The sequence below is a fragment of the Pongo abelii genome, chromosome X (assembly GCF_028885655.2).
Source record: "Pongo abelii isolate AG06213 chromosome X, NHGRI_mPonAbe1-v2.0_pri, whole genome shotgun sequence".
Lineage (NCBI taxonomy): Eukaryota > Metazoa > Chordata > Mammalia > Primates > Hominidae > Pongo > Pongo abelii.
This window is the reverse complement of record NC_072008.2, coordinates 68,330,194-68,352,825: the sequence shown is the minus strand read 5'-3', so window position 1 is coordinate 68,352,825 and position 22,632 is coordinate 68,330,194. Positions and strand designations below refer to the sequence as shown.

At 43.1% G+C, this 22,632-nt stretch overlaps 1 protein-coding gene across 17 annotated transcripts in view; it reads left to right on the top strand.

Moving 5' to 3' along the window:
• Positions 1-22,632, top strand: part of ARHGEF9 (Cdc42 guanine nucleotide exchange factor 9) — a 297,694-nt gene that overhangs the window by 183,047 nt on the left and 92,015 nt on the right. For 10 of the 17 annotated variants that reach the window (XM_054543986.2, XM_054543984.2, XM_054543990.2 and 7 more), the window contains 1 exon segment: positions 17,986-18,165. The exons of 5 other annotated variants lie outside the window; for them this stretch is intronic. In XM_054543986.2, coding sequence (XP_054399961.1) covers positions 17,986-18,165 — 180 coding nt within the window. 17 annotated transcript variants of the gene reach the window in all.

Here is a 22,632-nt window from a genome sequence, read left to right as displayed (position 1 = left end):
GTGGGTTTACCTGGCCATGTTCTTAAAGACTGTGCCTTGATCCTAAAAGCAGGCTCTTTACCCTTACCGGTTTCTATGGTCATCCCAAAGGATGGGGAAGAATGATTTGGATAAACTACATGTCATTTTGCCTGGGCTTTGGTGGAGATTGTATGCCATTCATTTTACTCCAGTTGGTTCAGCCACTGGGAAAATGAGTGTGGAATGACAAGAATAGGGAGACAACCAATAGCTTGCTGAGGGTTAGAGGGGGCCTAGCTGGGATGAGACATCTGCAGGTGCTAATCCACATGCACATATCTACACACTGATTCTTTGTGGTGTTGGGGGGAGCAAGCAGAGTTTGTCCGTAGTACTTAAGCTGACAAGTGACTGGGTAACAGTGAGAGGAACCCATGCATTGAGCTCGTTCCTTCAGTGTACTGCTGGGGAAACTGAGGTCTAAGGAGAGGCAGGAACGTGCCCAGAGTCTCAGAATTTGTCCGTGATCTTTGCCTATTCTCTCTAGTCAGCCAATGGCTAATTTACCTTACATTTGTGAGGCTCTTTAGATGAATGAAGGGTGGCAAAGCCTCTTGGGAAAAGCACCTGTGATTACCACATTCAGGAAGTGACAGAGATGAAATTTGAAACCAGGTCTTTTGTCCTGCTTAAGAGCAGATTGACCCAGACTTGAAGGAAAGCTGTTGGAAACAAATTGATGGGGAAGAAAATTGGTTCAGCTTTGCTGTCTATCCATGCTCTATGCCCGTACCTTCACGTACACATACATGATAGATCATATGCGATGCACACTTACACATACTCAGACACATGGGATGTATTTGGGACACACATGGGACACACAGCTGGAACATATTTTCACATTAACACACTTGGAACACACATTCAGTTAAACATGGGAGGAATATTCACACTTGCACATTCTCAGCACAGGCAGGATACACACACAGGAACACACATGAGGGATACTTGTACACATCTGTATGTGTGAATGCACATGGATGCATATAAGGCACAATTGTGCACCCACATACATATGGGGCATGCTGAGATGCACTCTCAGATATACTTTTACCCAGGACATGCACTCCTATACCTGAGATACACACTCCTAAAGACTACTTGGGCAAACAACACTCCACACTTGAGTGTTGAGTCACACTTGAACACACCTATGGGACATATCCACATGCTCCCCACAGCCCTGTGGGACATATTTTGATGCAGAACACGTCCTTCCCTTAGGGCCAGCCAGCTGTCACTTTTTCCTAAGTGGGCCTCACAGGGTACTGGTCCCAGCTGGTGGGCCTCCATAAGTTTGCTCTGGCTCTCCTTTAACCTTGAAATTAGACTTGAGAGGGCAGTAAGCTCAGTAATAAAATGGATGTTCAAGATGGCATGTTTTGTAGCAGGCTCTGTAAGGTAAACAGGGTTCAGAGCAGAGCCCTCAGATGTGAGTTAACAGGCAGATGCAGAAGAATGGAAAACACAAATTGGGACTGATCAATGCAGAAAGCTTGAGCCTGCTCCTTCATCCCCCAGTTCACTTACAAACCATTGTGGAGTGATATGGTTATGAAGCAATGTCACAGAAGGCCTAAAGTCACTGAATATTAAAGTTCATCTTTCTTGGGAATGAAATAACAGTCTGGACTAGAGCAAAGATATCTAAATTGTGGGTGTTAGGGTGTGAGGGGAAGTGGTAGGATGCATAAGCAGGAGATCCCTTTAGGCAGTGGCCCATCCTCTCCTGGGTTAGTGGTGGCCTGAGACCAGCCACATCCTTAATGACCACAACCTAGCCCCTAGGCACAGCAGCTTGGGTCATCTGGCCCCACTAATGAAGACCTGCTATTTTTAGAGTTCCTCAAGCTGGAAACCAGGTCATGGTGTCCTGGGGAAGCCTTTGTGGTCCTTGGTACCTAAGGCTGAAGCTGGAAAGACCGGCCCTAGTTTGGGTCTGAGTGAAGAGTGGGAAGCAGGGAGACAGGTAGCTGGGGAATACCAGGCTTGCCTGGAAGCAGCATCCTCAGAGCCTCAGTTGGGTTACTATTAACTATAACAGCCTCATGTCCATTTCTCAGCTTTGGCTTTGAGGTCAAGAAACATGAGTTTCAGTTGCTACTCTGCCTCTTACAGTGTGTCTCAGTCACATTCCCCTCTGCTGTCTGAGTCTTACTTGCTTTATTTATAAAACATCCAGTATTGCCCTTAGATGATGGAAAGGCTCAGCTAGGCTAAGAGTTGAGAAAATGTTTTGAAGATACACTTTTCTCCATGCATAAAGCTGCATCATCATTGTCCCTAAGCTGGATTCAATTCCTGCCAACAATTGGACCTGACTCCTATTGGAGTAGCTGTAGACAGAAAAGGCCAAAAAAAAAGAGCCAAGAGAAGACACCCTCATGGAGTCAGGTTGGTCAAAGTCATGCTGAGATTACCCCCATGTATACAGATGCTTTTCAATGCCAGGTCAGTCATTCTGGGAAAGAAAACAGATTTGCAGCATTTAGGTGGTCATGTAGCTTTGGCTCCTCAGGAATATCCTAGGTAATGAGAGAAAGGGAGGCATCAGGAGCAGGGATTTCTTCCTCAACTAGGAAATGGAAGGCCAGGTCACCTGTACCTGCCACCTGCCAGAGGAGGCAGCCTAGAGTGCCAGCTCTGGCTCTAAGAGAATCCTCTTTGTGTTTGTGCTCGTGGCCATTTTATCTGGTTTGCTGAGAGGGAGAAGGTCAGGAACCAGACTATGTAGTTCAGGTTTCCCCCTGCTGCAGACATTGTGGGCAAAGTTCTCCTGACCCTCAGTTTTCTGGTCTGTGGAATGGGCTTAACTGTAGTCTCTCATAAGAGTTTTAAGTGCGAGACTTCATTGTGACATAGGATGTGAAAAATGTCTTGTAAAATGTTGAACATGTGTTCCTGCTGTTTGGATTGTTAAGATTTCATCCAGGTTGTAATTACACATAGCTTGGAGGTAATTGAGAAACTTCACTTTATTTCTCTACCCCATTCCCATACCGTTCTTTTAAGGCATTATTATATCCATTTTACAAATGGGGATACTGAGGCTCAGAGAAAAGAGAAACAAGTCTGAGGTGACAGGATTAGGTGGTGGTGGATTCAGGACTAGAAGCCATGCCTTCAGATTCCCAACCCATTGTACTCTGGCCCTGAGCTGCCACCAATGAATTCCAGTACTAAAGGAATCTGCCAGAGGTAACTTAAGTAAATATATGTAAAGACTTAGATTTTTCTCTGACAAGCAGTACAGAGGGTTCTCTGGGGCACAGCTTTACCCAGCACTTTCCCTGCTTGCCCAAGAGAGACACACGGATTGACCCTTCATCCCTCCCACAGCAGCTCATGTCCCACTGTCTCCTGCATGTTGAAAGCAGTGAAGAATTGGAGATGTTAGGCTGTTGTGAGAAGCAATCCTTCTGCTGGTTTAAGCCACTTCAAGACAATAGGAGGATTCTTGGAGGCACAAAATCCACCTTGGTCACCCGCACCTCCTCACAGTTTTTTGGGTACCCCTGACCTGCCTAAGGGGTCAGCTGAAAGGGATCTAAGGAAATATATTTGAGGGCCTTGATCTCTGGAGGATTGTGCTAATAGTTGAGGGATAAGATTGTGGAAGTAATCCAAGAACCAAAACTGGGAGTGTCTCTGGAGACCATTTGGGCTGAATTTCACCTGGCTTCAATGAGGACATTAAAACCCAGCTGGGCTTACTTTTTCTCCCTTAGTGTGATTTTCCTTTGTACACCACAGATTCTTGTGTTCAGTCAGATTTCCTGGAGTCTTTCTAGCTTGCTTGTTTTTGCTATTCTGAGCCCAGAAGAGGGAAGGGGCGACACATTGGGTGGAGTGGTGAGAGGAAAGAGATGGAGGAATCTGATGAGCTCAGGCCTTGAGGGGCAGGCATTGGAGGAAAAGGCCTTTTGTGTCTCTCTTCATTTGTATTGCTGCTAATGCGTTATTTTCCTATCTTCCACTGATTGGCTGTGGGAGCCTAATCCAATCTGTTGTTATCTTCACTTTTGCTGCTCAAACCTCCAAAATGACTACAGTATTCATTTTGAGGGATGTCTTCTGTGGGATTGGATAAGCAGTGGGGCAGGGAAGTGGAGTCGGGGGAATGCAGTGCTTCAGGAAAAACGGGGAGAGGAACTTTCTTTTCTTCAAATTTGAGAGCCCAGAGAAGTGAATAGGAAAAGGTTAGCCTGCACAGCCCTGCCAAGAAGTAGCCATGCAGTTTCCTAATCTCTTTTGACCATAGATACCTTATTTTTAAAATTTTATTTTTGGATAGGAAATATATTCACGTTTCAAAATTCAAAAGGTCCAAGAGAGTGCACAGTGAAAAGTCTCCCTCCCACTCCCTGCCCTCTGCAGAGGCCACCAATGAGTCCTTCCAGAAAAATGTTATTTGGATGTATAAACAAATATGAATATATTCCTCTTTCTCTTTTTTATGGTAATATACAACACATATTGTTCTGTACCTTGCTATGCCTTGGAGATTCTTTGATACTTCATTGAATTTCACCTTTTGGGGATGTGAAGATGTGCTGTGGAAAATAGAGGTTAAGGGCACTGATTCGAGAGTGAAACTGTCTGGGTTCAGGTTTGGATTCTGGCTCTATGAACTTCAACAGTTACTTTATTGTTTTTCTGAACTTTGGTTTCCTTATCTTTAAACTGGGGATCAAACAAGTTATTATATGTAAAAACTTAGATTTGTCTCTGACACATAGTAAGCATTCAATAAATGTTAGCCATTTTTTATTATTAGGACAAAAAACCCACTGGACCATGCGCCAGCAGATCTAGGTTTTCTCCTGGCCTCTGTGCTCCTGGGATAGCTGGGTAACTTCCTTTGTTCACAAATTAGTTTCCTTACCTTTAAAATGGAACAACTCATCCCCACTCTGCTTATCCCCAGGATTTCTGGGCGGATCCAGTGAGCTCATGAATATGAAGGCAACTTAGCAATTGTGATGTTCTGAGCAGATGGAAGAAGTGCAACTTAATATTTTAATAGACACTACTTTGGGTGGCTTGAACCCAGTGGTCTGAACTGGGTGGAAGAGGCAGTGTTTTTCCTTCTACCAGTGGAACCCAAAAGCCATCCCTGTACTAGAGTTGTATTTTGAGTGGGAGATAGCCCATGGCAAAAATTTGAAATACTCAGGTTTTGTCTTCTGACCTTTTTTATTCTACCCCATCCCTCTCCTGACTTCTTTGTTTCATTTTTTTTTGGGGGGGGGCACCCCACCCCTGTCAAAACCTGCTTTTAGAAGCCAAGCAGCAGCATATGTCAAAGATGACCTCAATTTTCCATTTGAAATAATTTAATACAGCTGGCTCAGAGAGGCGCTGGATCTGCCCAAGTTCATACAGCAAGTCCAGAATCAAGCTACACCTAGAACTCATTCTTCCCATCCCAGTTTTTATTACTGACATTTTCAGTTTAGTGTGAATTTGAATGTGAGATTCCTTAGCAAAAAACATCTGGTGGTGGGGGAGATTCTGGAAGTATCTTTACTCATCCTTCATACTGAAGTGTTCTTATCTTTTAATCTTCAGGGTCAGACCTGTTTGGGACCCTGAGCAGGGAGGGAAAGTCAGGTTCTGGTTGTAGTACTGAAGGGATGATGTCTATAGAGCAGTGGGAGAGAAGAACACCAGAAAATGTTGAAAGCGGTAACCTCCAAGGTGAGACTTAGGGAGAAAATATTAGTTCTTTATATATTAAATTGTTAATCTCATTGTTATTTAATTTCTATTTTGTGGAGCTTTTTTTTTATAAAACACATACTACATTAGTGTTTAAATATTGGGATAGGTGTTTCTTTTTTTTTTAAAATAAATTTTATTGTGTATATTTGAGGTTTACATGATGTTGTAATATAGATAGATAGTAAAATGATTACTATAGTGAAGCATATCTGTCATTTCACAGAATTACTTTTTTGTGACAAGAATAGCTAAATGTTTGTGTTTTTGTTTTTAACATTAGAGGTACATGATCCAAAAACTATTGGCTACCGTTCTTCTAAGACTGTAGGCTTGGTTTCTAATCTTGGCAGTTCTGCTGCTAACTAACTTGATGCCTTAGGAAACTTTTCTCATTGGAGCCTCATTTTTCTTACCTGTAAGAAAGGGAGGATTGAGCTAGGTGTGCTAACTAGTTACTTGGAAATCTCCAATCCTGACCACCTCTGAGTATAAGAATCTACTGCCTTTGGGGCTCTTGAGCTGAGACAGTTAAAAGGAGTTCAAGCCCTGACACCTTACTAGATGCTTTATCCCTCTATCAGCTGCCTTGGTTTCCTTCCCTTCTCTACCCCCACCACTTTCACCTAGCCCAGACTGGTAGATGCTTCCTTACATAGGTTTAGCGAACCTACTTGACATTGTTTTGTTACAAGCACAACCACTTTTCCTGTAGACACAGACCTGGTGCCATCCCTTCTGAGCTTTGAGGGTGTGTCTGATTTTGCTTCTATTTTGTCCTCTCTGGCAGCCTAGGTTTAGTCGTTGTATCCCTCTGGCTAAGTCTTTGGTTTCAAGGTCTGAGGGGAAGCCAGCTCAGCCAGTTTGAGTCCCTTGGGGCCTGACCCAATGGCTGCTCACTGAATCCCTCTGCCACTTCCTCATCCAGGACTGGGCTAGACTTTTTTAGGAGAACATAGTCCATTCCTGAGCATAAAAGGCTTCTGACATGGACTAGAGGCATTGCTAGGTGCCTTGGCCTTGGCTGGATGTCTTTTCTCTCACAGTGAGCCAATAGGTAGAGGGAAATCATTGCACCACTGGAAACTATCTTCCACTTTTTGATGGGCTGTTTAAATGCCGATGTCCTCTCTGGGCTGTAAAAACTCCCTGGGAGATACTTACATTCTCTTTGGAAACGTATGCCAAGTTCTAGAGTTTTTGCAAGCCTGTGTCCTTGCTGGGCATGCTCAGTAGATGTATAGGTGGTTTCAGTTAATTGAAATATATTTATTTTTCCTGCTTCATCTCTAGATATAGGAGCAGGTCACAGTGCTCCTAACTAAATGTCGTTTCTGTTCTTGTCACTGTAAACCAGATGGCCACATTTAACGACGTTAGGACCGTTAGTTCCAACCTATCTCCTCCCCTGCTCCTCCCGCTACCTTCAGCTCTCCTTTCTCTACAAGATTTTAACACGACATCTGACAAATGGACAAAAAATGAATTTCCCTTTTTCTCTCTGCCTTGCCCACCCACCCTCTGCCTGTGGTGTTGAGTATAGAACCATGCATGTGGGAGGCATGGAGGACAGATTTCTTCATGTAGTTCTAGCCCCCTCCTCCTACCTTCTGGAAACAAAGGAACCCCACCCCTGCCCAGAAAACTCCAAAGCCTGGCTTCAAGTCATAGTCCAGGAAAAGTTAAAGCTCCCAGGACTGGTCCTAAGGGGACTACATGAAGAAATTCCAGAACCCAGATGCAGACCTTAAGATGAGTTTAGGTCGCCTAAGGGATTTGTGGCTCTTAGAGCATCCCTGCATATTCCCTAGGTTTGTCCTCGTCAGCTCCCATATCTCAGGGTGGTAAGGCAACAAAAGACTTCAGTGGGTAGCTGGAGCTCGACATTCACACCAAGTCCAAGAAGACGAGCATGGCTCCCAGGGCAGGAACATTTTGGGTATAAGACCCATGCTGGCTCAACAGATGGGTGAAGGTCAGGGTAACCTCAAGCTTCAGATGGCATGTTCTGACTCAGAAACTCATGGAAAGGGCATTGCTGAGTCCATTATTATTATTTTTACTAACCATCTGTCTCTTAGAATATTGGAGGTTGCCTTGGGGAGATTTAATACAGCTCTAGGAAATTGCTTCCAGATTATAGCATAGAGAGATGCTGCTAGGACTTTCTATTAGAACTAGTGGTAGCTTCAGTGCCTGAAGGTTGGGACAGGAATGAGGGTGGAACAGAGCAGAAGCAAATAGTCTCTCAAGGCAGGCTGGGAGAAATCCTCTCGGACAGGCCACCGTGATTCCTCAGCCTTTCTGGAATCTGACACAAGAAGGATAAGCCTAGAGTTGGACTTCCAGAGATTCTGGTTTCTTCTGAGTGGCCCAGTGTAGTAAGAGGAAATTCCTGTAATATAAACTCTCTGGTCCCAGAAAGATTAAGACAGTTGGTTTCAATGTGGCACATGATTCAGAATCACTCCGGTTGCTTGTTATTAATAAATATGGTAGGGTGGTTCTGAGCAGGGGTCTGTGGACCTCACATTAAGAAACAGTGTTGTAATGCATCAGAAGTGCCAAAATATCCCAGAATAACTTGACAATTACTCCTGTTCCCAAGACATTTTGTAGATACAAGCTAATGTTTATCAGATTGGGAGCTGTTGTAGTATAGGACCTTCTCTAGCCAACATCATCTAGGTTGGCCATTCAGAAACATGTCTTCTCTTTGATATGTGCAATCCTTGGCCCATTTGGCTGCATTTTCTTTAAAGGGGATCATTCTCTCAACAAGACCAAGTTCTTAACATTGTGAACTTTGAGGCAGCAGCTGGGTCTCACTTCAGAAACTCCTGGGCCCATTTGGTTGAGCTACTGGCTTGGGTTTCTTACCATCTATTGCTGAGGTCCAGACAAGCAAGCAACAACCCTTCTCTCATCTGTTGGGTAACCATTAGAGCAGAGATCACCTTTTAACTTCCTTTGGAAGAAGTGCAGGAAGAAGCTGTTCTTTGTTATTAGCCTCAATGAGAAAATATTCTGGATGGCATCATGCCCTAAGGGGCTTCTCTGGGTTTTCCAAGCTAAAATGTCCTAAAAGGTCCTGGAAAGTGTGGATCAGCTTGTGACCACTGTTCATATTGGGCTCTAGATCAGGTGGTCTGTCTTGCTCAAGGCTGACCCGATCTAGGCCTACCTTTTGTGTCTGCCAGGTGTGGCTGAACAGTAGATCTTTCATTTTATTAAAGTGAAAACTGGATGGTATAATGGGATATTGAAGGAAACTGATGTGTAATGACTCACAAATCACATACCCAAATTAGGAAAAAGATGATTTTGTGTCATGAAAAAATGTATTTACATACTTCCATTCAGCATATTTAGAGTCATTATCACTTGAGTGCATTAATTATTCTGCCAAGAAATGAAATTATTTACTTATGGGCAATAGCAACAGCCACACTGAAACTGGAAACAATCAAGTGCAAAATGTTAAAACCTGAGGAAAAGAAAAGGCAACTCTTGGGATGTTTTTGATATTCATAGTGGGATTTTTCTTACCTAGCATCTATCTCTGCTTCTTTCCCTGGTGATCATTGGGCACCAGTGCAGATCTTTAGCAAAAACTGGCCTGCCATAGAAGCCACCTGGCAATAAATCCTGGCAACAATGGACTGGCATATAGGGCAGCTGGGTACATATTATGTAAACAATTTCCTTGGCCCCATAGATTGTTCTGCCACCTGACAGAGATGCTTACTCTATTGCTGTGTTCTGCCTCAGAGTTTGCTTGCTTTTAGAACTCAAGTCAGAACTTTAGATGGAGTATACAAATTGTTCATTATGGATTAAGCTTATGTTTTAGACCTATCATTCAGAAGTATACACTCTGGTTATTTGAAGAATAACACTCTGGTCAACAACTTGAATAACTCTTCCAAATTTTTGTTTTCTGCTTATCCTAGGTAGATAAGGTTACTGAAAGAGGCAAAGAGAGAGAGAGAGAGGATACAGCCTGGAGTCATCAGAGAAGGGATTAAGGAGTAGGTCGGCCACAATCACACAACTAGGAAGAAGCAGCCTGGCTCCAGTGTTGCGACGTGTAACCATTGGCTAAGGATATGGCCAAATCAGAGGCACAGAAGTAGGATTGATCATTATTTTATTGGAGGCAGTAGCAGGCCATCCAGTGAAATGTTGAGCAGGCAGTAGGAAATGTGGGACTGGAGGTGAGTGACAGCTGATGTCATGAGAAGGATGCAAGAGACTCATTTTGGCAAGAGTGGTGGAAAGCCCCTGCCTTGTTAGAGGTAAAGGTAGGATCCAGAGATGAGGCTAGATTAAGGAGAGCTTTGAGATAGTGGGGAGTTACTGAAGCTTCTTGAGCTTGAGGAGTGATACTAGCAAAAATGCGTTAAGATTTGCATCATTAAGGCATAGCTTGAGGAAGGGACAGACCTGTAAGGGCCAAGGAAGCCGTTTGGGAGACAGTTTGAGCTGATGAGGACCAGGATGAGACAGTGGGAATGAAGAGAATGTGTTGTATCTGAGAGGGAGAGACATGAAGAAGAAAGAAATAGCAGGTCCAGAAGATTTTCCATAAATGGGAAAAATTGAGAAGGAGGGGGAATGGGGGAATATGATGAATTTTGCATTTTATTGGAGGTGGTAGCAGGCCATCCAGTGAAATGTGGAGCAGGCAGTAGGAAATATGGGACTGGAGGTGAGTGAGAACTGATGTCATGAGAAGGATGATTTATCTCAAGAACTAAGTGGAGAGAACAAAAAGCAAAGGTCCCTATTGGCTTTTGAATGCGGCAGTCAAGGGTTTAAGTGGGAAGCCCATTTCTCAATTTTCCCAGGTAGTCTGACTGTTTTGCCAGCAATGCTTGAGTGAGTTATCTTCAGGAAAAAGTTCTCATTTTTTTAAGCAGAAAGCAGTAAAAGCATCCTATCAAGCACAAAGAAGGGTGAGGAGAATTAAGCTGCAATAATGACATCCCTGTCCTTTGCAGAGTAAGTGTTAGCCTCAGTAGACTACCAGAGCTGGAAGGGACTTGAGAGGTCATCTGTATGGTTCCAGTCTGTCACTTGACATGTAAAAAAACTGAGACAGGCTGGGTGTGGTGGCTCACGCCTGTAGTCCCAGCACTTTGGGAGGCCGAGGCAGGTGGATCACCTGAGGTCAGGAGTTCAAGACCAGCCTGGCCAACATGGTGAAACCCTGTCTCTACGAAAAATACAAAAAATTAGCCAGGTGTGGTGGCAGATGCCTGTAATCCCAGCTGCTTTAGAGGCTGAGGCAGGAGAATCACTTGAACCCCGGAGGTGGAGGTTGCAGTGAACCGAGATTGCACCACTGCATTCCAGCCTGGGCAACAGAGCAAGACTCCGTCTAAAAAAAGAAAAAAAAGAAAAAAAAAAAAAACTGAGACAGGGAAAGGGACCTGTCCAAGATCATTTGGTGAGTTACTGGCAGATTTTCTTCCAATAGCCAATCTGAGTCTTTACTGTACACCATGGTACCTCATAGCTGTTGTTGGGGCAGCCTGGTTCACACCTTTCCAAAAATAGGGAGGATGGTTATCCTTCAACACTTTGGGCAAGATAGCCAGAGTGTTTTCAAGGCTGTATTAAAAGGAATCTAGCTTTTTCAGGAGAGAACATAAAATCTCAGCTTGTTTTAGATATGCTTAAGGGAGCAAGGGAAAATAATTTGCTCTTGTCCAAGTTTAGCTGTTCAGGAGAAGGGGGCCTTCTGAGAGGATACGGGCAGACACCAAACTGAGAAAACCTCATAGGCAAACCCCTGTCATGTCCCTCCTTTTCCTCCTATAAAGCTTCTTGGAAGGCAGGTCCAGCTCATCTACCTTCATGGCAATTGGCATATTTGCTATTCCATACATGTGAGGTTCACATTTTTTAACCCATTCTCCCTTCTGCTTCTTATTATTAAAACGCTAATATTTCTGACAGCCACCAAGGCTAATTAAATATCCATTTTGGGGGTGGTGCTGTTGAACTAGAGGGGAAGAACAAGAAGTTGTAGATAAGTGGCATGGCTCTAAAAGACTGGGTGACAGCCATAATCACAAGTTTTTTCCTGTGTTAACACAGCCTGACATTGGGCATGCTGCTTACATGACCCCAAATACCCTTTTTCAGACATTTATCAACCACTGAGGAAGGCCTCGTAGATAGGCAGGGAGTGCTGGAGGCAGGGAGCACAACATATGGTGTGGCATGGGGAAATCTGTGAAGAATGAGGCATCAGAAGAGGCAAGGGTAGGGCCTACATTAGGAAAGTCCATTAGGACAGTGGTTCTCCAGATGGGATTCCCAGACCAGCAACATCAGTATCACCTGGGGATCTGTTTGAAATGCAGGTTCTCAAGCTGCACTTCAGACCTACCTAATCAATACTCAAGACCTATGTGGCCCAGCAACCTGTGTTTTAACAAGCCCTCTGAGGAACTGAGAATCACTGCTGTAGGTCATTCACAGGTTGAGCTGGTCCCCCTCCCTGCCATTTGACTGGTTCCATGGGGGACTGGCAAGTAGCAAAGCTGTAGAGTAAGGCCAACTGGAGATTGAAATCTGCTCCACCACCTACTAACTGGGTAACTGTGGGTTACTTGTTTTATCTCACAAGTTATCTTCAGTAAAAATGGAGATGTTAATGCTTACATTGGAGAATTATAGAGGTTGAAATCACAAAAGAAAGCCCTTTATCCAGTTTGCAGCATATGTTTTCTACAAGTGCAAGCTTCTCTTGCTTCGTCCTTCCCTTTATAACTCTTTTACTTTCCTTCTGTCTTTTCCATTTCTTCTTTTGTTCCCACTGAAAGGGTCCACTGGCCACCCCAAGCTCACTGCAAACACACATGCCTTTTTTGGTCACAGAGACCAGCCTTAGATCTCAGACTCCCAGTGCCTCCAGGGTATAGCAATCATATTTCTAGGTTAAAAATCAAGGCACATGACAGCTGATAACAGATATATCTACTTTGGGGAGCAATTAGATAGAATATTTGATATTAGGATTGTCTTCGGAAATCTGGATACAAAGAAATAATATCCTATTCTGTCTTTAAGCATAATGCAGGACTCTTAACCCTCCCCATCCTCTTATTCATGTCCAAAAGTTTTGTTGATGTGGGAGTGGGAAACACTATGTGTCCCACTCACTTGTAAGTCTGAGCAAGAGCTACCCTATATTTAGTGCTTCCTCTGAAATGTCCTGGGGGTTGGGAATTATTTTGTTAGAAGCCACAGTAGTGCTGTCCTAAGGCTCAGAGCTCTTTGAGTACCTTGCTAGAATGATGCTGCTCTGTCTTCTGGCTTTATGATATGCTTGCAAGATGAAGGATGGTAACAGTTGGAGTTTGGCAGGGAGAGGAATATAAACCAGTTTGGGAATAGAGAATATAATATCTGCTATAGCTACTCCCAAGTGGCCTTTTCTTGGTTTTCTTTTTATAGCTCTGTACCATTTGATAATGTTGATGAGCTCTTGCTGCTTGAAACTCTTGTCTTTGACTTTTGAGAGATCATGCTCCTTTGTATCCTAATGATGTGCTAACAGCTTCTTTTAGTTTTGTTTATGTAGCTCTTTTTCTGTTCCTTACCTCACTTTCCATCTTTAAGCATAAATCTCAATTTTCCAAGGCTTCTGGCCTTCTTAGCACTTTTTTCCAGGGCAAACTCTGATTTTCACAATTTCTCCTGGGCCATTGATTCCCAAACCTGTATATATACCCTAATCTCTCTTGAGCTTCCCAACCACCTGCATGTCCTGCTGGCCCCCCATATTTAACACCTTAAGGAGAAAATTTGTCATTTCTTCTCTTGCAAAGCCAAGCCAATATTTCCTCCTAATTTACCCTATGCTTTAATTGACGTTTGCACCCAAAAATTAACTTTGACCTTTTTCTTTTCCTCAAACTAGATTTAAGGTCCTTCAAACATGACTTCACTCACCTTTTTAGCCATCACTCCCTCCACTCCCCTTTCCCAACCCTAACTTCTCCAAACTCCACTACTTGTTCACCATCACGTTTCCCAGTCTTCTTCTCTGAGACTTTGCTTAATCTCATTTCTCTGCTTCAAATGCGCCTCCCTTTCCTTCTGTATCTGGCACCATCCTACCCATTCTTTAAGGGCTATCTTCATTGCCACACAAAACCTTTCTAGAGCCCAATACCCATGTATAATCAACCTCCTTTCTCTGAAGTCTTGTACTAGGCCAGCACATGCCAGGCACTGTATATCCACCATATGAGTTCACCCTCTCTATAACCCTGCCTGTGAGGCAAACGTTATTACCCCCATTTTGCAGATGAAAAAACTGAGACCCAAGGTTGTATAGTTAGAAACTCTTTGGCTTTTGTGAAATTATACTCCTAGATGTCATAATTACATGCTGACAATTACATTTAAGTTTGTCTCTCTGACTCCTCTTCTATTCCTCACCTCCTATTGTCATTGCTACTTTCTAAAGTAGTAAAGCCCAGAATTGAAGGTAGGTATGCCTGCCCATAAAACCACCTTTGCATCCTGCTGGAAAGACATGCATTGTTGGTACCTGGAAACCCTTTGTTCTTCAGGTAAGGACTGCAGCTGAGTCACAGTGAGCAGATCCCCGCACACAGTAGGAGCTCAATGAATGAATGTTGGATGGAAGATGGATGAGCAGAGCAAAGTGCATTTTAACAAAAATTGTAGCAAGTTAAAAGTTAATTCTGTACACAAATGGAAGATTTGGAACCAATTTCCAGGTTAAGTTTAGTTTACATTTTAAAAACAACTCAGAAGATGAGGGAGGAACATCCCCTTGCTCCTGCTTGTGTTTGTGAGGAGAGAACACAGAAGCCCCACACAGCTGTTAACCCCTTCTGGATTAGCGTTCCTCTCACCTCCATGCACATACCTGTCAGCTCTCAGTTCAGTGTTTTATACCCTACAAAGCAGATGGTAGAGTAGAATTATCCCCATTTTATAGGTGAAGAAACTGAGACCCAGAAGCAGAATAGTTTATAAGAGCAGAGTCTCTAGAGCCAGACTGTGCCTCTACTGGAATAATGGCTTCAATAGTTATTGGCTGTGTGAACAAATTATTTAACTTCTTTGAGCTTCAGCTACCTCATCTGTAAGATATGAATAGTAATAGTTTTTCCTTAAAGGGCTGCTGTGAGGCTTGAATGAATTAATGTATATAACGTGTTTAGAATAGTGCCTGACATATAGTAAGCGCTCTGTATTAGCTAACATCATCATAATTATCATTACACCTTTAGCTAGTAGTATAACAAGGTCTTAAATTCAGATTATTTTTTCTACCTGTATTCCCTCTCTGTGGTGTTATGTTAGAAAAAACACTAGTCCAGGAGGCTGACCATTTGATGACTGTAGGCAAGTTACTTTTGTTAATCCTCATCTATAAAATGAGGGCATGAAGGTGATGATCTTTAAAATTCTGTCCAATTCTGACAGTCATTAATTCTAAGTAAGCCCTGACAACAGGCTTGCAAGTTGGTTAGTTGTTTTTGTGATCACTAGGTCCTAGATTGGCTTTGTCCAGGGTATAGCTGAGCCTTGTGACCTGAGGGCCCAGGTATATCAGCTGGACTAAATGGGGGACAAAAGTCAGCTATCTGCTTCTGGGAAAAGCCAGGCATGGAGTTCCTGAAAAGAAGACTGCAAAGTAAAAAAGTATAGACAGTGGAATCAGCCAGATCTGGGCCTGGGGGACCTCAAAGAGCACCACAGATAGTGTCCTGAGCAGAAGGTTGGTAACTGATACTGAGATACTCTTTGACACTTGATAAAAAGCTATGGGTATAGCTTTAAACTACAGGTCTTAATGGTGCTCTGGGTTGGGGCTGTATGTGCTTATTGAGTTCTAACAATGCCTACTTGGGACCCATCTTTTCCAGGAGCGGGGAGACTTCTCTATAAAAATTTACTTTAGTAGGCCAGTGACCAGCTTTTCTTTTTCTTCACTGAGGCCAAAACAAGGAGAAATTGACTTTTAGTACAATTGGAAGAAAGCAAGTTCAACATAAAAATGAATGTCCTCAGCATCAGGGGCATCTATGATTAAAGGTGGCTGTGTAAATCTCCTGTAGGGTTCTTTAGGAGACAACTGTCTTATGATATCATAGATGGAATTCAGTATAGATAATGAGTAGACATTGGTAGTACAGTTTGATAATTATAAGAGCACACAAAGTTAGAAGACCCAGCTTCATAATGTATTACTTGTCTTATTGGCTGAAGGACTAGGTCACCTTTCTGAGCCTCAGTTTCCTCCTCTTTAAAATATAGGTAAATGGCCAGGTGCAGTTGCTCACACCTGTAATCCTAGCACTTTGGGAGGCTGAGGTGGGCAGATCACTTGAGGTCAGGAGTTTGAGACCAGCCTGGCCAACATGGAAAAACCCCCATCTCTACTAAAAATACAAAAATTAGCTGGGCGTGGTGGCATGCACCTGTAGTCCCAGCTGCTTGGGAGGCCGAGACACCAGAATCGCTTGAACCCAGGAAGTGGAGGTTGCAGTGAGCCAAGACTGCGCCACTGCACTCCAACCTGGGCAACAGAGATTCCATCTCAAAAAATAAAAATGAATGAATGAATGAATGGTAATAGTGAGGCCCAGTTTATTCCGTAAGGATCAAGTGATGTAGTAGATGTGAAAACACTTAGCAAAGCGTAAAGCATGACGTATTTGAAAGGTGGTGTTGTGAAAGGTCCTGCTGGAAATTTATTTTTTATCTATCTTGAAGAGCTCACCCTATGCCTTACCTTCTATGGAAGGCACAAAGATGAATCCTGAGCCATGGCAGATGCATCAGGCAGGACCTGAACAAAACATGTTAACTTAAGTCAAAGATCAGCATGTGTGTATGTGTGTGTGTGTTCATATATATGTGTTCATATGTGTTGTGCATTTATTTTGAGAACCTAGGGTTATTCTGTGGCTAGCATGTTGGAGGACAGATATATGAAAGAGGATGTATATTCTATAGACTATTTCTATTGTCTTAAAGTTGTTTTAGTTTTGGTCTTACGGAGCCATTATTGCCTTGAGCAAAGTAGGCTGATGGAAAAGCTGACTTCTAGAGGACTTGTTCAGAAATTCAATGCTTGGGAGAGAGTGCTTGAGTCTCTTTGCCTGATAGGCCATGTGTTCTCTATTCTGGAATCTGTTACCCCAAATGCTGAGAAGACTGATGGCCCATACAAGCTGGAACAGTTGAGGGAAAAAGAACAAATAACACAGTGAGCAGGATGGTAGAGAGAGGCAGACTGCCTCCCCACCCCCACCCCATCCCTATCACTGTGCTTAGATGAGTTTCATGAATGTCTGTTTGCTGGTATGGCAGTGGAATAGATGTCTGCCTGCTCTTGTGTGGAGCCCAGTCCTGCTAGCCATGAAGTCTAGTGAGCAGGGTTAGGGTCCATTCCATGCACAAGTCCTGCCTTGCGGGCTGATCTCCAGCTCATCACTTCCTTGTTCAGTTTTGCCATCCATCAAATGCAGAATTCAACCCAGACATCTCCCCCTACTGTATCTCACAGGATGGTTGTACAAATCACTGAGAGAATCTGTGCTAAAGTTGAGTTTCTTGGGTGCAAGGCATCACAGAAAGCCATATTCTTTCCTACCCATGACCTCTCTGGATGACATCATGTGTGAGTGAGAGGAGGAGGCTGCAGGACTGGGGTCCATTATGCGTGAGGAATGTTATGGTCTGTTACACCAGGAGGAGGGTCACGGTGGGGTTAAATAATGTACCACCAACTCTCAATTGGTCAGTTCCAAGGAGGAGGAGGAAAGGGGAAGGAGCACAGGGAATTGAAAGCAAATAAGCTTGAGTCTCATTTTAGCCATTGCTTTCAGCCTCTCCACCCATTCCTGACCTAGAGCTGCCTTGAAGCACCAAGGAGAGATGGACTGGAGCTTTCTTTGTTCTGCGTAGGAGAAGTTCATGATTAGGGATAAAAAGCATGAGGCATATGTAGTACATATTCATATTCTGGGTCATTCCGTGCACTGGCTAACAGAGAGTTGACAGTATTGTTTGTCTTGTGGTCTAATGGAACTTTTGTTCCAGTGCCATCCCCCTCACCCCTATCTCTCACCACTTGAGTATATGAGTTTCTCTATAAGTAGTAGAGCTCTGTGGGTGGGGGAAGGGGCAAGCAAGGTAGCTGTGTGGACTGAACACATTCTCATTTTGTCTCCTAAGCTGATCACTGGAGATTCCATCGTTAGTGCTGAGGCAGTATGGGATCACGTCACCATGGCCAACCGGGAGTTGGCATTTAAAGCTGGCGACGTCATCAAAGTCTTGGATGCTTCCAACAAGGATTGGTGGTGGGGCCAGATCGACGATGAGGAGGGATGGTTTCCTGCCAGCTTTGTGAGGGTGAGTGTCAGTCTTCACTCTCCTCTCCTATTTCCTTGGCTGCCTGTACCTGGCTTCCCCTTCACCAGCCTCTGTTCTCCTGTTTATTTCTCTCCTGGTGGTTTTTCTCATATTTTTTTCCTTTTTTTTAAATTGTCTCATACAGAGAACTTGGGCTTCCTTTAATCTGTGACCTTTTAATTTTTAGATTTTTCATTTGTCTCTTGTTTAACACCCCCGCCCCACCACCTCCCACCTTTGTACAAATCACTTACCTTGTCTGGGTCTTGGTTTCCTCTTTTGGGGTTGGCCTTGGTGGTTTTTGAATAACTTTTTTAACCCTATATTGCTGTGAACTTTTGTCTTTCTTATCTCTCTTTTTTCTGCTTTCTATTTCTCATCTTTTTTTATCCTTTCTTCTCGTAGTTTCTTCCCATCTCCTCCTCTTGCTCCTCTGCTCTTCTCCTCTCCTTCCTGTCTACTTCTTTGCCTCTCACACCCCTGTGTGTTGTCACTATGTATTCAGATGTTAATATAAGAGTGTGAGCTCCCTGCCCCCCAGGCGCTAGAGCTTACTGATATCAGATTTTACTTTTTTCAAGAGAATCAAGTGGCTGGGATCTAAATATGCTGGGGGTGGGAAGCAAGTGGCATGTAAGGTCTTGCAAACCTTCTGCCTCTTTGACATTGTACCATGAAGAACCTGGTCCTTAACAGAGAGGCTCTTGAGAGGAATTTCTCAGCAGTTTTTGCTTTTTCTGGGTCACTATAAAGGAAGTGATCCCAATGTGCTTATGACCTCAGGGTGCTATGGGAGAATAACATTGGTTAGGTGTCTCAGCTCTTATTCTTTCTTGGAATTGTGAGCTGGAATCAGTTATTTGACTATTTTGAGCTCTGATTTTCCTCATCTGCACAATGGTCTTGACAGTTCTTTAATGCCAGGGCATGTCACAGTGAATGAGATAAAACATGCAAAAACTGCTTTGTGGCAAGACAAGTACTGAAGCTACATGAGGGTGTGTTATAACTATCCTTACGACAGCCTATCACATTTTGTTAGTTTCTCCTGTAAAATTAGGCTGAAGTCTTCTAGACCCCAAACAAAAGGTCAGAAGGGCTAGCTAGGGCTCCTAGAGGTTGAAGGGCCTTAATATTAGAATTATGGCAATGTGATATAAAGAAAGGAACAGGGCATTTGGAGTCAGAAAACTTGAGATACAGTTTTACTACCTTCTAGCTCTATAGCTTTTGGTAAGATTTTTAACTTCTCTGAGCCCTGATTTCCTCATCTGAAAAATGGGGATAACAGCCTTTTTATAAGGAATTAGATCATACATGCCAATAAGGTGTCTAGCACAGTGCTAGACAGATATTAGGAACTTAGCAAATGGTAACTTGTTTTATGATTATCATCATAATTATAATCATCACCGCTACCTTATTAGCTCCAAGAAGGTCCATGTATCAAGGCTTCCCTCGAGGTTGATAGAGGCCTCCTTCCTCAAGGTAAAAAATCCAGAAAGTATTGTTACCTGGTTGGGACAGTTTAGGTGAGGGCACTGCCTAGAAGCAGAGGAATGGACAAAATTACCTCTCATTCCCTTCTATCATGGATAATGAAATATCCAATCTTTTCTTCTCTTCTGTCAGAGTCTGCAAATGCCATCTGTGTCCCATCTCATCTTTGCTGGTTAATGAATCAGTCCCAGGGATAGTCAGAAAAAGCGTATCAATAACCACAGAACTTCAGGACTAATGTGAGGCCCTGTACGCATACAGCTGGTATGTCTTGTGCTTACAGACCTCCCTCTTTAAAAGAAGGATTAAACTGTACCAAATGATGATGCCACCCAAATCCAAATGCATTTCATTTTCAGGGAAATGTCACTTTTATAATAAATAGTAAATCCAAGGATGGGGGGAAATGATTGAGCAAGCCAGGATGGCTCAGGGAAGCAAATGACAGAGCCAGACTTCAGAATATCAGTGAGCAGCCATTAATGCCCCTAAGTCCAAGGCCGGGAGGAGTGTTCCTACAGGAACCACAGAGTCTAGCTCAAGTGGTTCTCAACCCTGGCTATACAACAGAATCACTTCAGTAGCACAAAAAAACAAAAAAAAACAACAAGAAGAACCCAAACAAACAAAAACACTTAACACCCAGGCTCCAGGCTAGTAAAATAAGATCATTTGACTAAATTGGTGACTGACATGGTGAGGTATCTTCATTCCCTACCTGGAAGTCTCATTGCTGACATTTGAACCCTAGGATGGATAATCAAGGGTGCTTACTGTGGTTCTGTTCAAGTTAGCCCTACCTGTTGTTACACGTTAAAACCCAACCTGCAGTCTGGGAAACCCAGATGCTTGCCTCAGTTCTATTATTAGAAATGCAACTTGAGCAGCTTCCTATGCATCTTCAAATATCAGTTTTCTTCCTTGTAAAATGGGGACAATTCGGTCTTGTAAAAATGCTTTGTTACCTGTGATATGCTGCATACTTGTAAAGAAGAATTATGATACCATTTAACCACTGTACAGGAACTTACCAGGTATATGCGTCTTGACCTATTCACACCTGTCTCCTCTGTTGTTCAGAATTTCATACTTGTATGTGCTTGTGTGTGTGTATATGTGTGTTTGTGTGTTCTCAGGTTCTTTCCTTTCTGTACTGGGGACATGGCTTCACAAGAGCAATGTAGGAGCTGATATACCTTCCCAGTAGTTGGTAAGGTTAAATGAATTAAACTTGCTGAACATCAGTCCTCATATCTAGTTGTCGACATCTTCAGCTGTTTTTCTGGGCTGGTTTCCCTGCTAGGAGCTAAGGGTAGACTACTAGAATATGATTGTGTCTCTAAGTAGCAAATCCTACCTCTGTGGTGGGCCTCCTTTTGTCTAATAGACCCTAACTTCAAGTCATTCAGGCTCTTTTCCTTTGTCACTGTGCACAAAATGAACCTTTTTTTTCTGACTTTGGGCCATGGCCTGAGGAGAGCTTGCTGCCTAATTAAGGGTAGGTTGTGGACAGGACACATGACAACCTGTTACTGATGGGAGGTGAGGCTTGTGTGACAAGGCATGGGTTTGGTCAGAAAGTAAAGAGCTTGCTGAGGTGTCATCAGGAGCTGGATATATACTTTTCTTGTTCTTTCAAATTCTTTATTTCTCTGGTTTCTGGCCTGCTTGGAAGTATGGAGATGAAAGGATCATTTCTTGGCTTTCTACAGACCAGATATCATGGAAACCCAACTTTTCCTTTTCAAAGGAAAGCCCATTGTTTCAGAGTGTGACCTGGCTTTTATTTATGTATTATCTCTTTTGGCTGCAAAAAGAGATACTTGGGAAAAGCTTTTCACCTTTATGAAACCCTAGATTCACTGTAGATTTAGAACTGGAAAGACCCATCTTAGCCAAGAGTGGCCAACTTAGATGCTTACAGGGGCCAATTAAGTGAGTGAAACAAATTGAGACAAGGGTTAAGTGGGCACCTGTGTCCAACTGGGAGATCCATGCCCCATCTAAAGACAGCAAAAGTGACTTGGATGGTTCCCATCATTAGAGTGGGGTATAGTGGAGAGGAAAGCCCAGAGGGGCCAGATCTTCTAGTATTTAAGAAAAGCCAGGAATTGGATTTTTATGTAAAACTCTTTATATTTAAAACAGTGTTAATGAGGAATTCATATTTTTAAAGAAGCACAATGAGAGTCAAACAGAACACATCTGTAGGATAAATTATCTCCCAAGGACCCAGCTTGTTGCCATTGGTCACCCTACCTCCACATTGTATAAATACTGAGGCAACATGGGCCCAGAAAATGGAAATGACTTGCTTTCTCATGTAGGGAATTAGTGGCAAAGCCAGGACTTGAACCCAGGCCTCCTGAATCTTAAGATAATTTTACTAGACAGTCTTTGTCTAATAAGTTTAATGTCTTGGCTTCCTTTGGTATGTTTTCTGCCAAATTATTTTTTTCCTGTGAATAGGTCACATGTTCCTGTTTTCTTGTAGGCCTTGTAATTTTTTGTTGAAAACTTGGCATTTTGAATATTATAATGTGGTAACTCTAGAAATCAGATTTTCTTCTCTCCCCAGGGTTTGCTACTGTTGATTGTTGAGGGCCGTGGTTGTCCATTTGTTTAGTGACTTTTTCCAACTATTTTTGCAAGATTGTATTCTTGTTATATATGGTCGCTGAAGTCTCTGTTCTTTTATCTCATTGGTCAGCCAATAACCTGACATTTCCTTAAACATCTGGATCCAAGAAGAAACAAACAATACTACTTTCCTGGTTTTTGCAGCTTGACTCTGAGCTGGAGTACCCACTTGAGACTGTGCCAGGTCATCAACTCTTCTGTCTCAGCCTTCTCCTGTTTGTATGTAGATCACACATCCTCCAGAAATACAAGCCTATGGTCCTCTGAGGGTTTTTTCTGAGCATGCATCTGGTCCTGGGCATGTGTGTTATAGTGTGACTTCCCTGG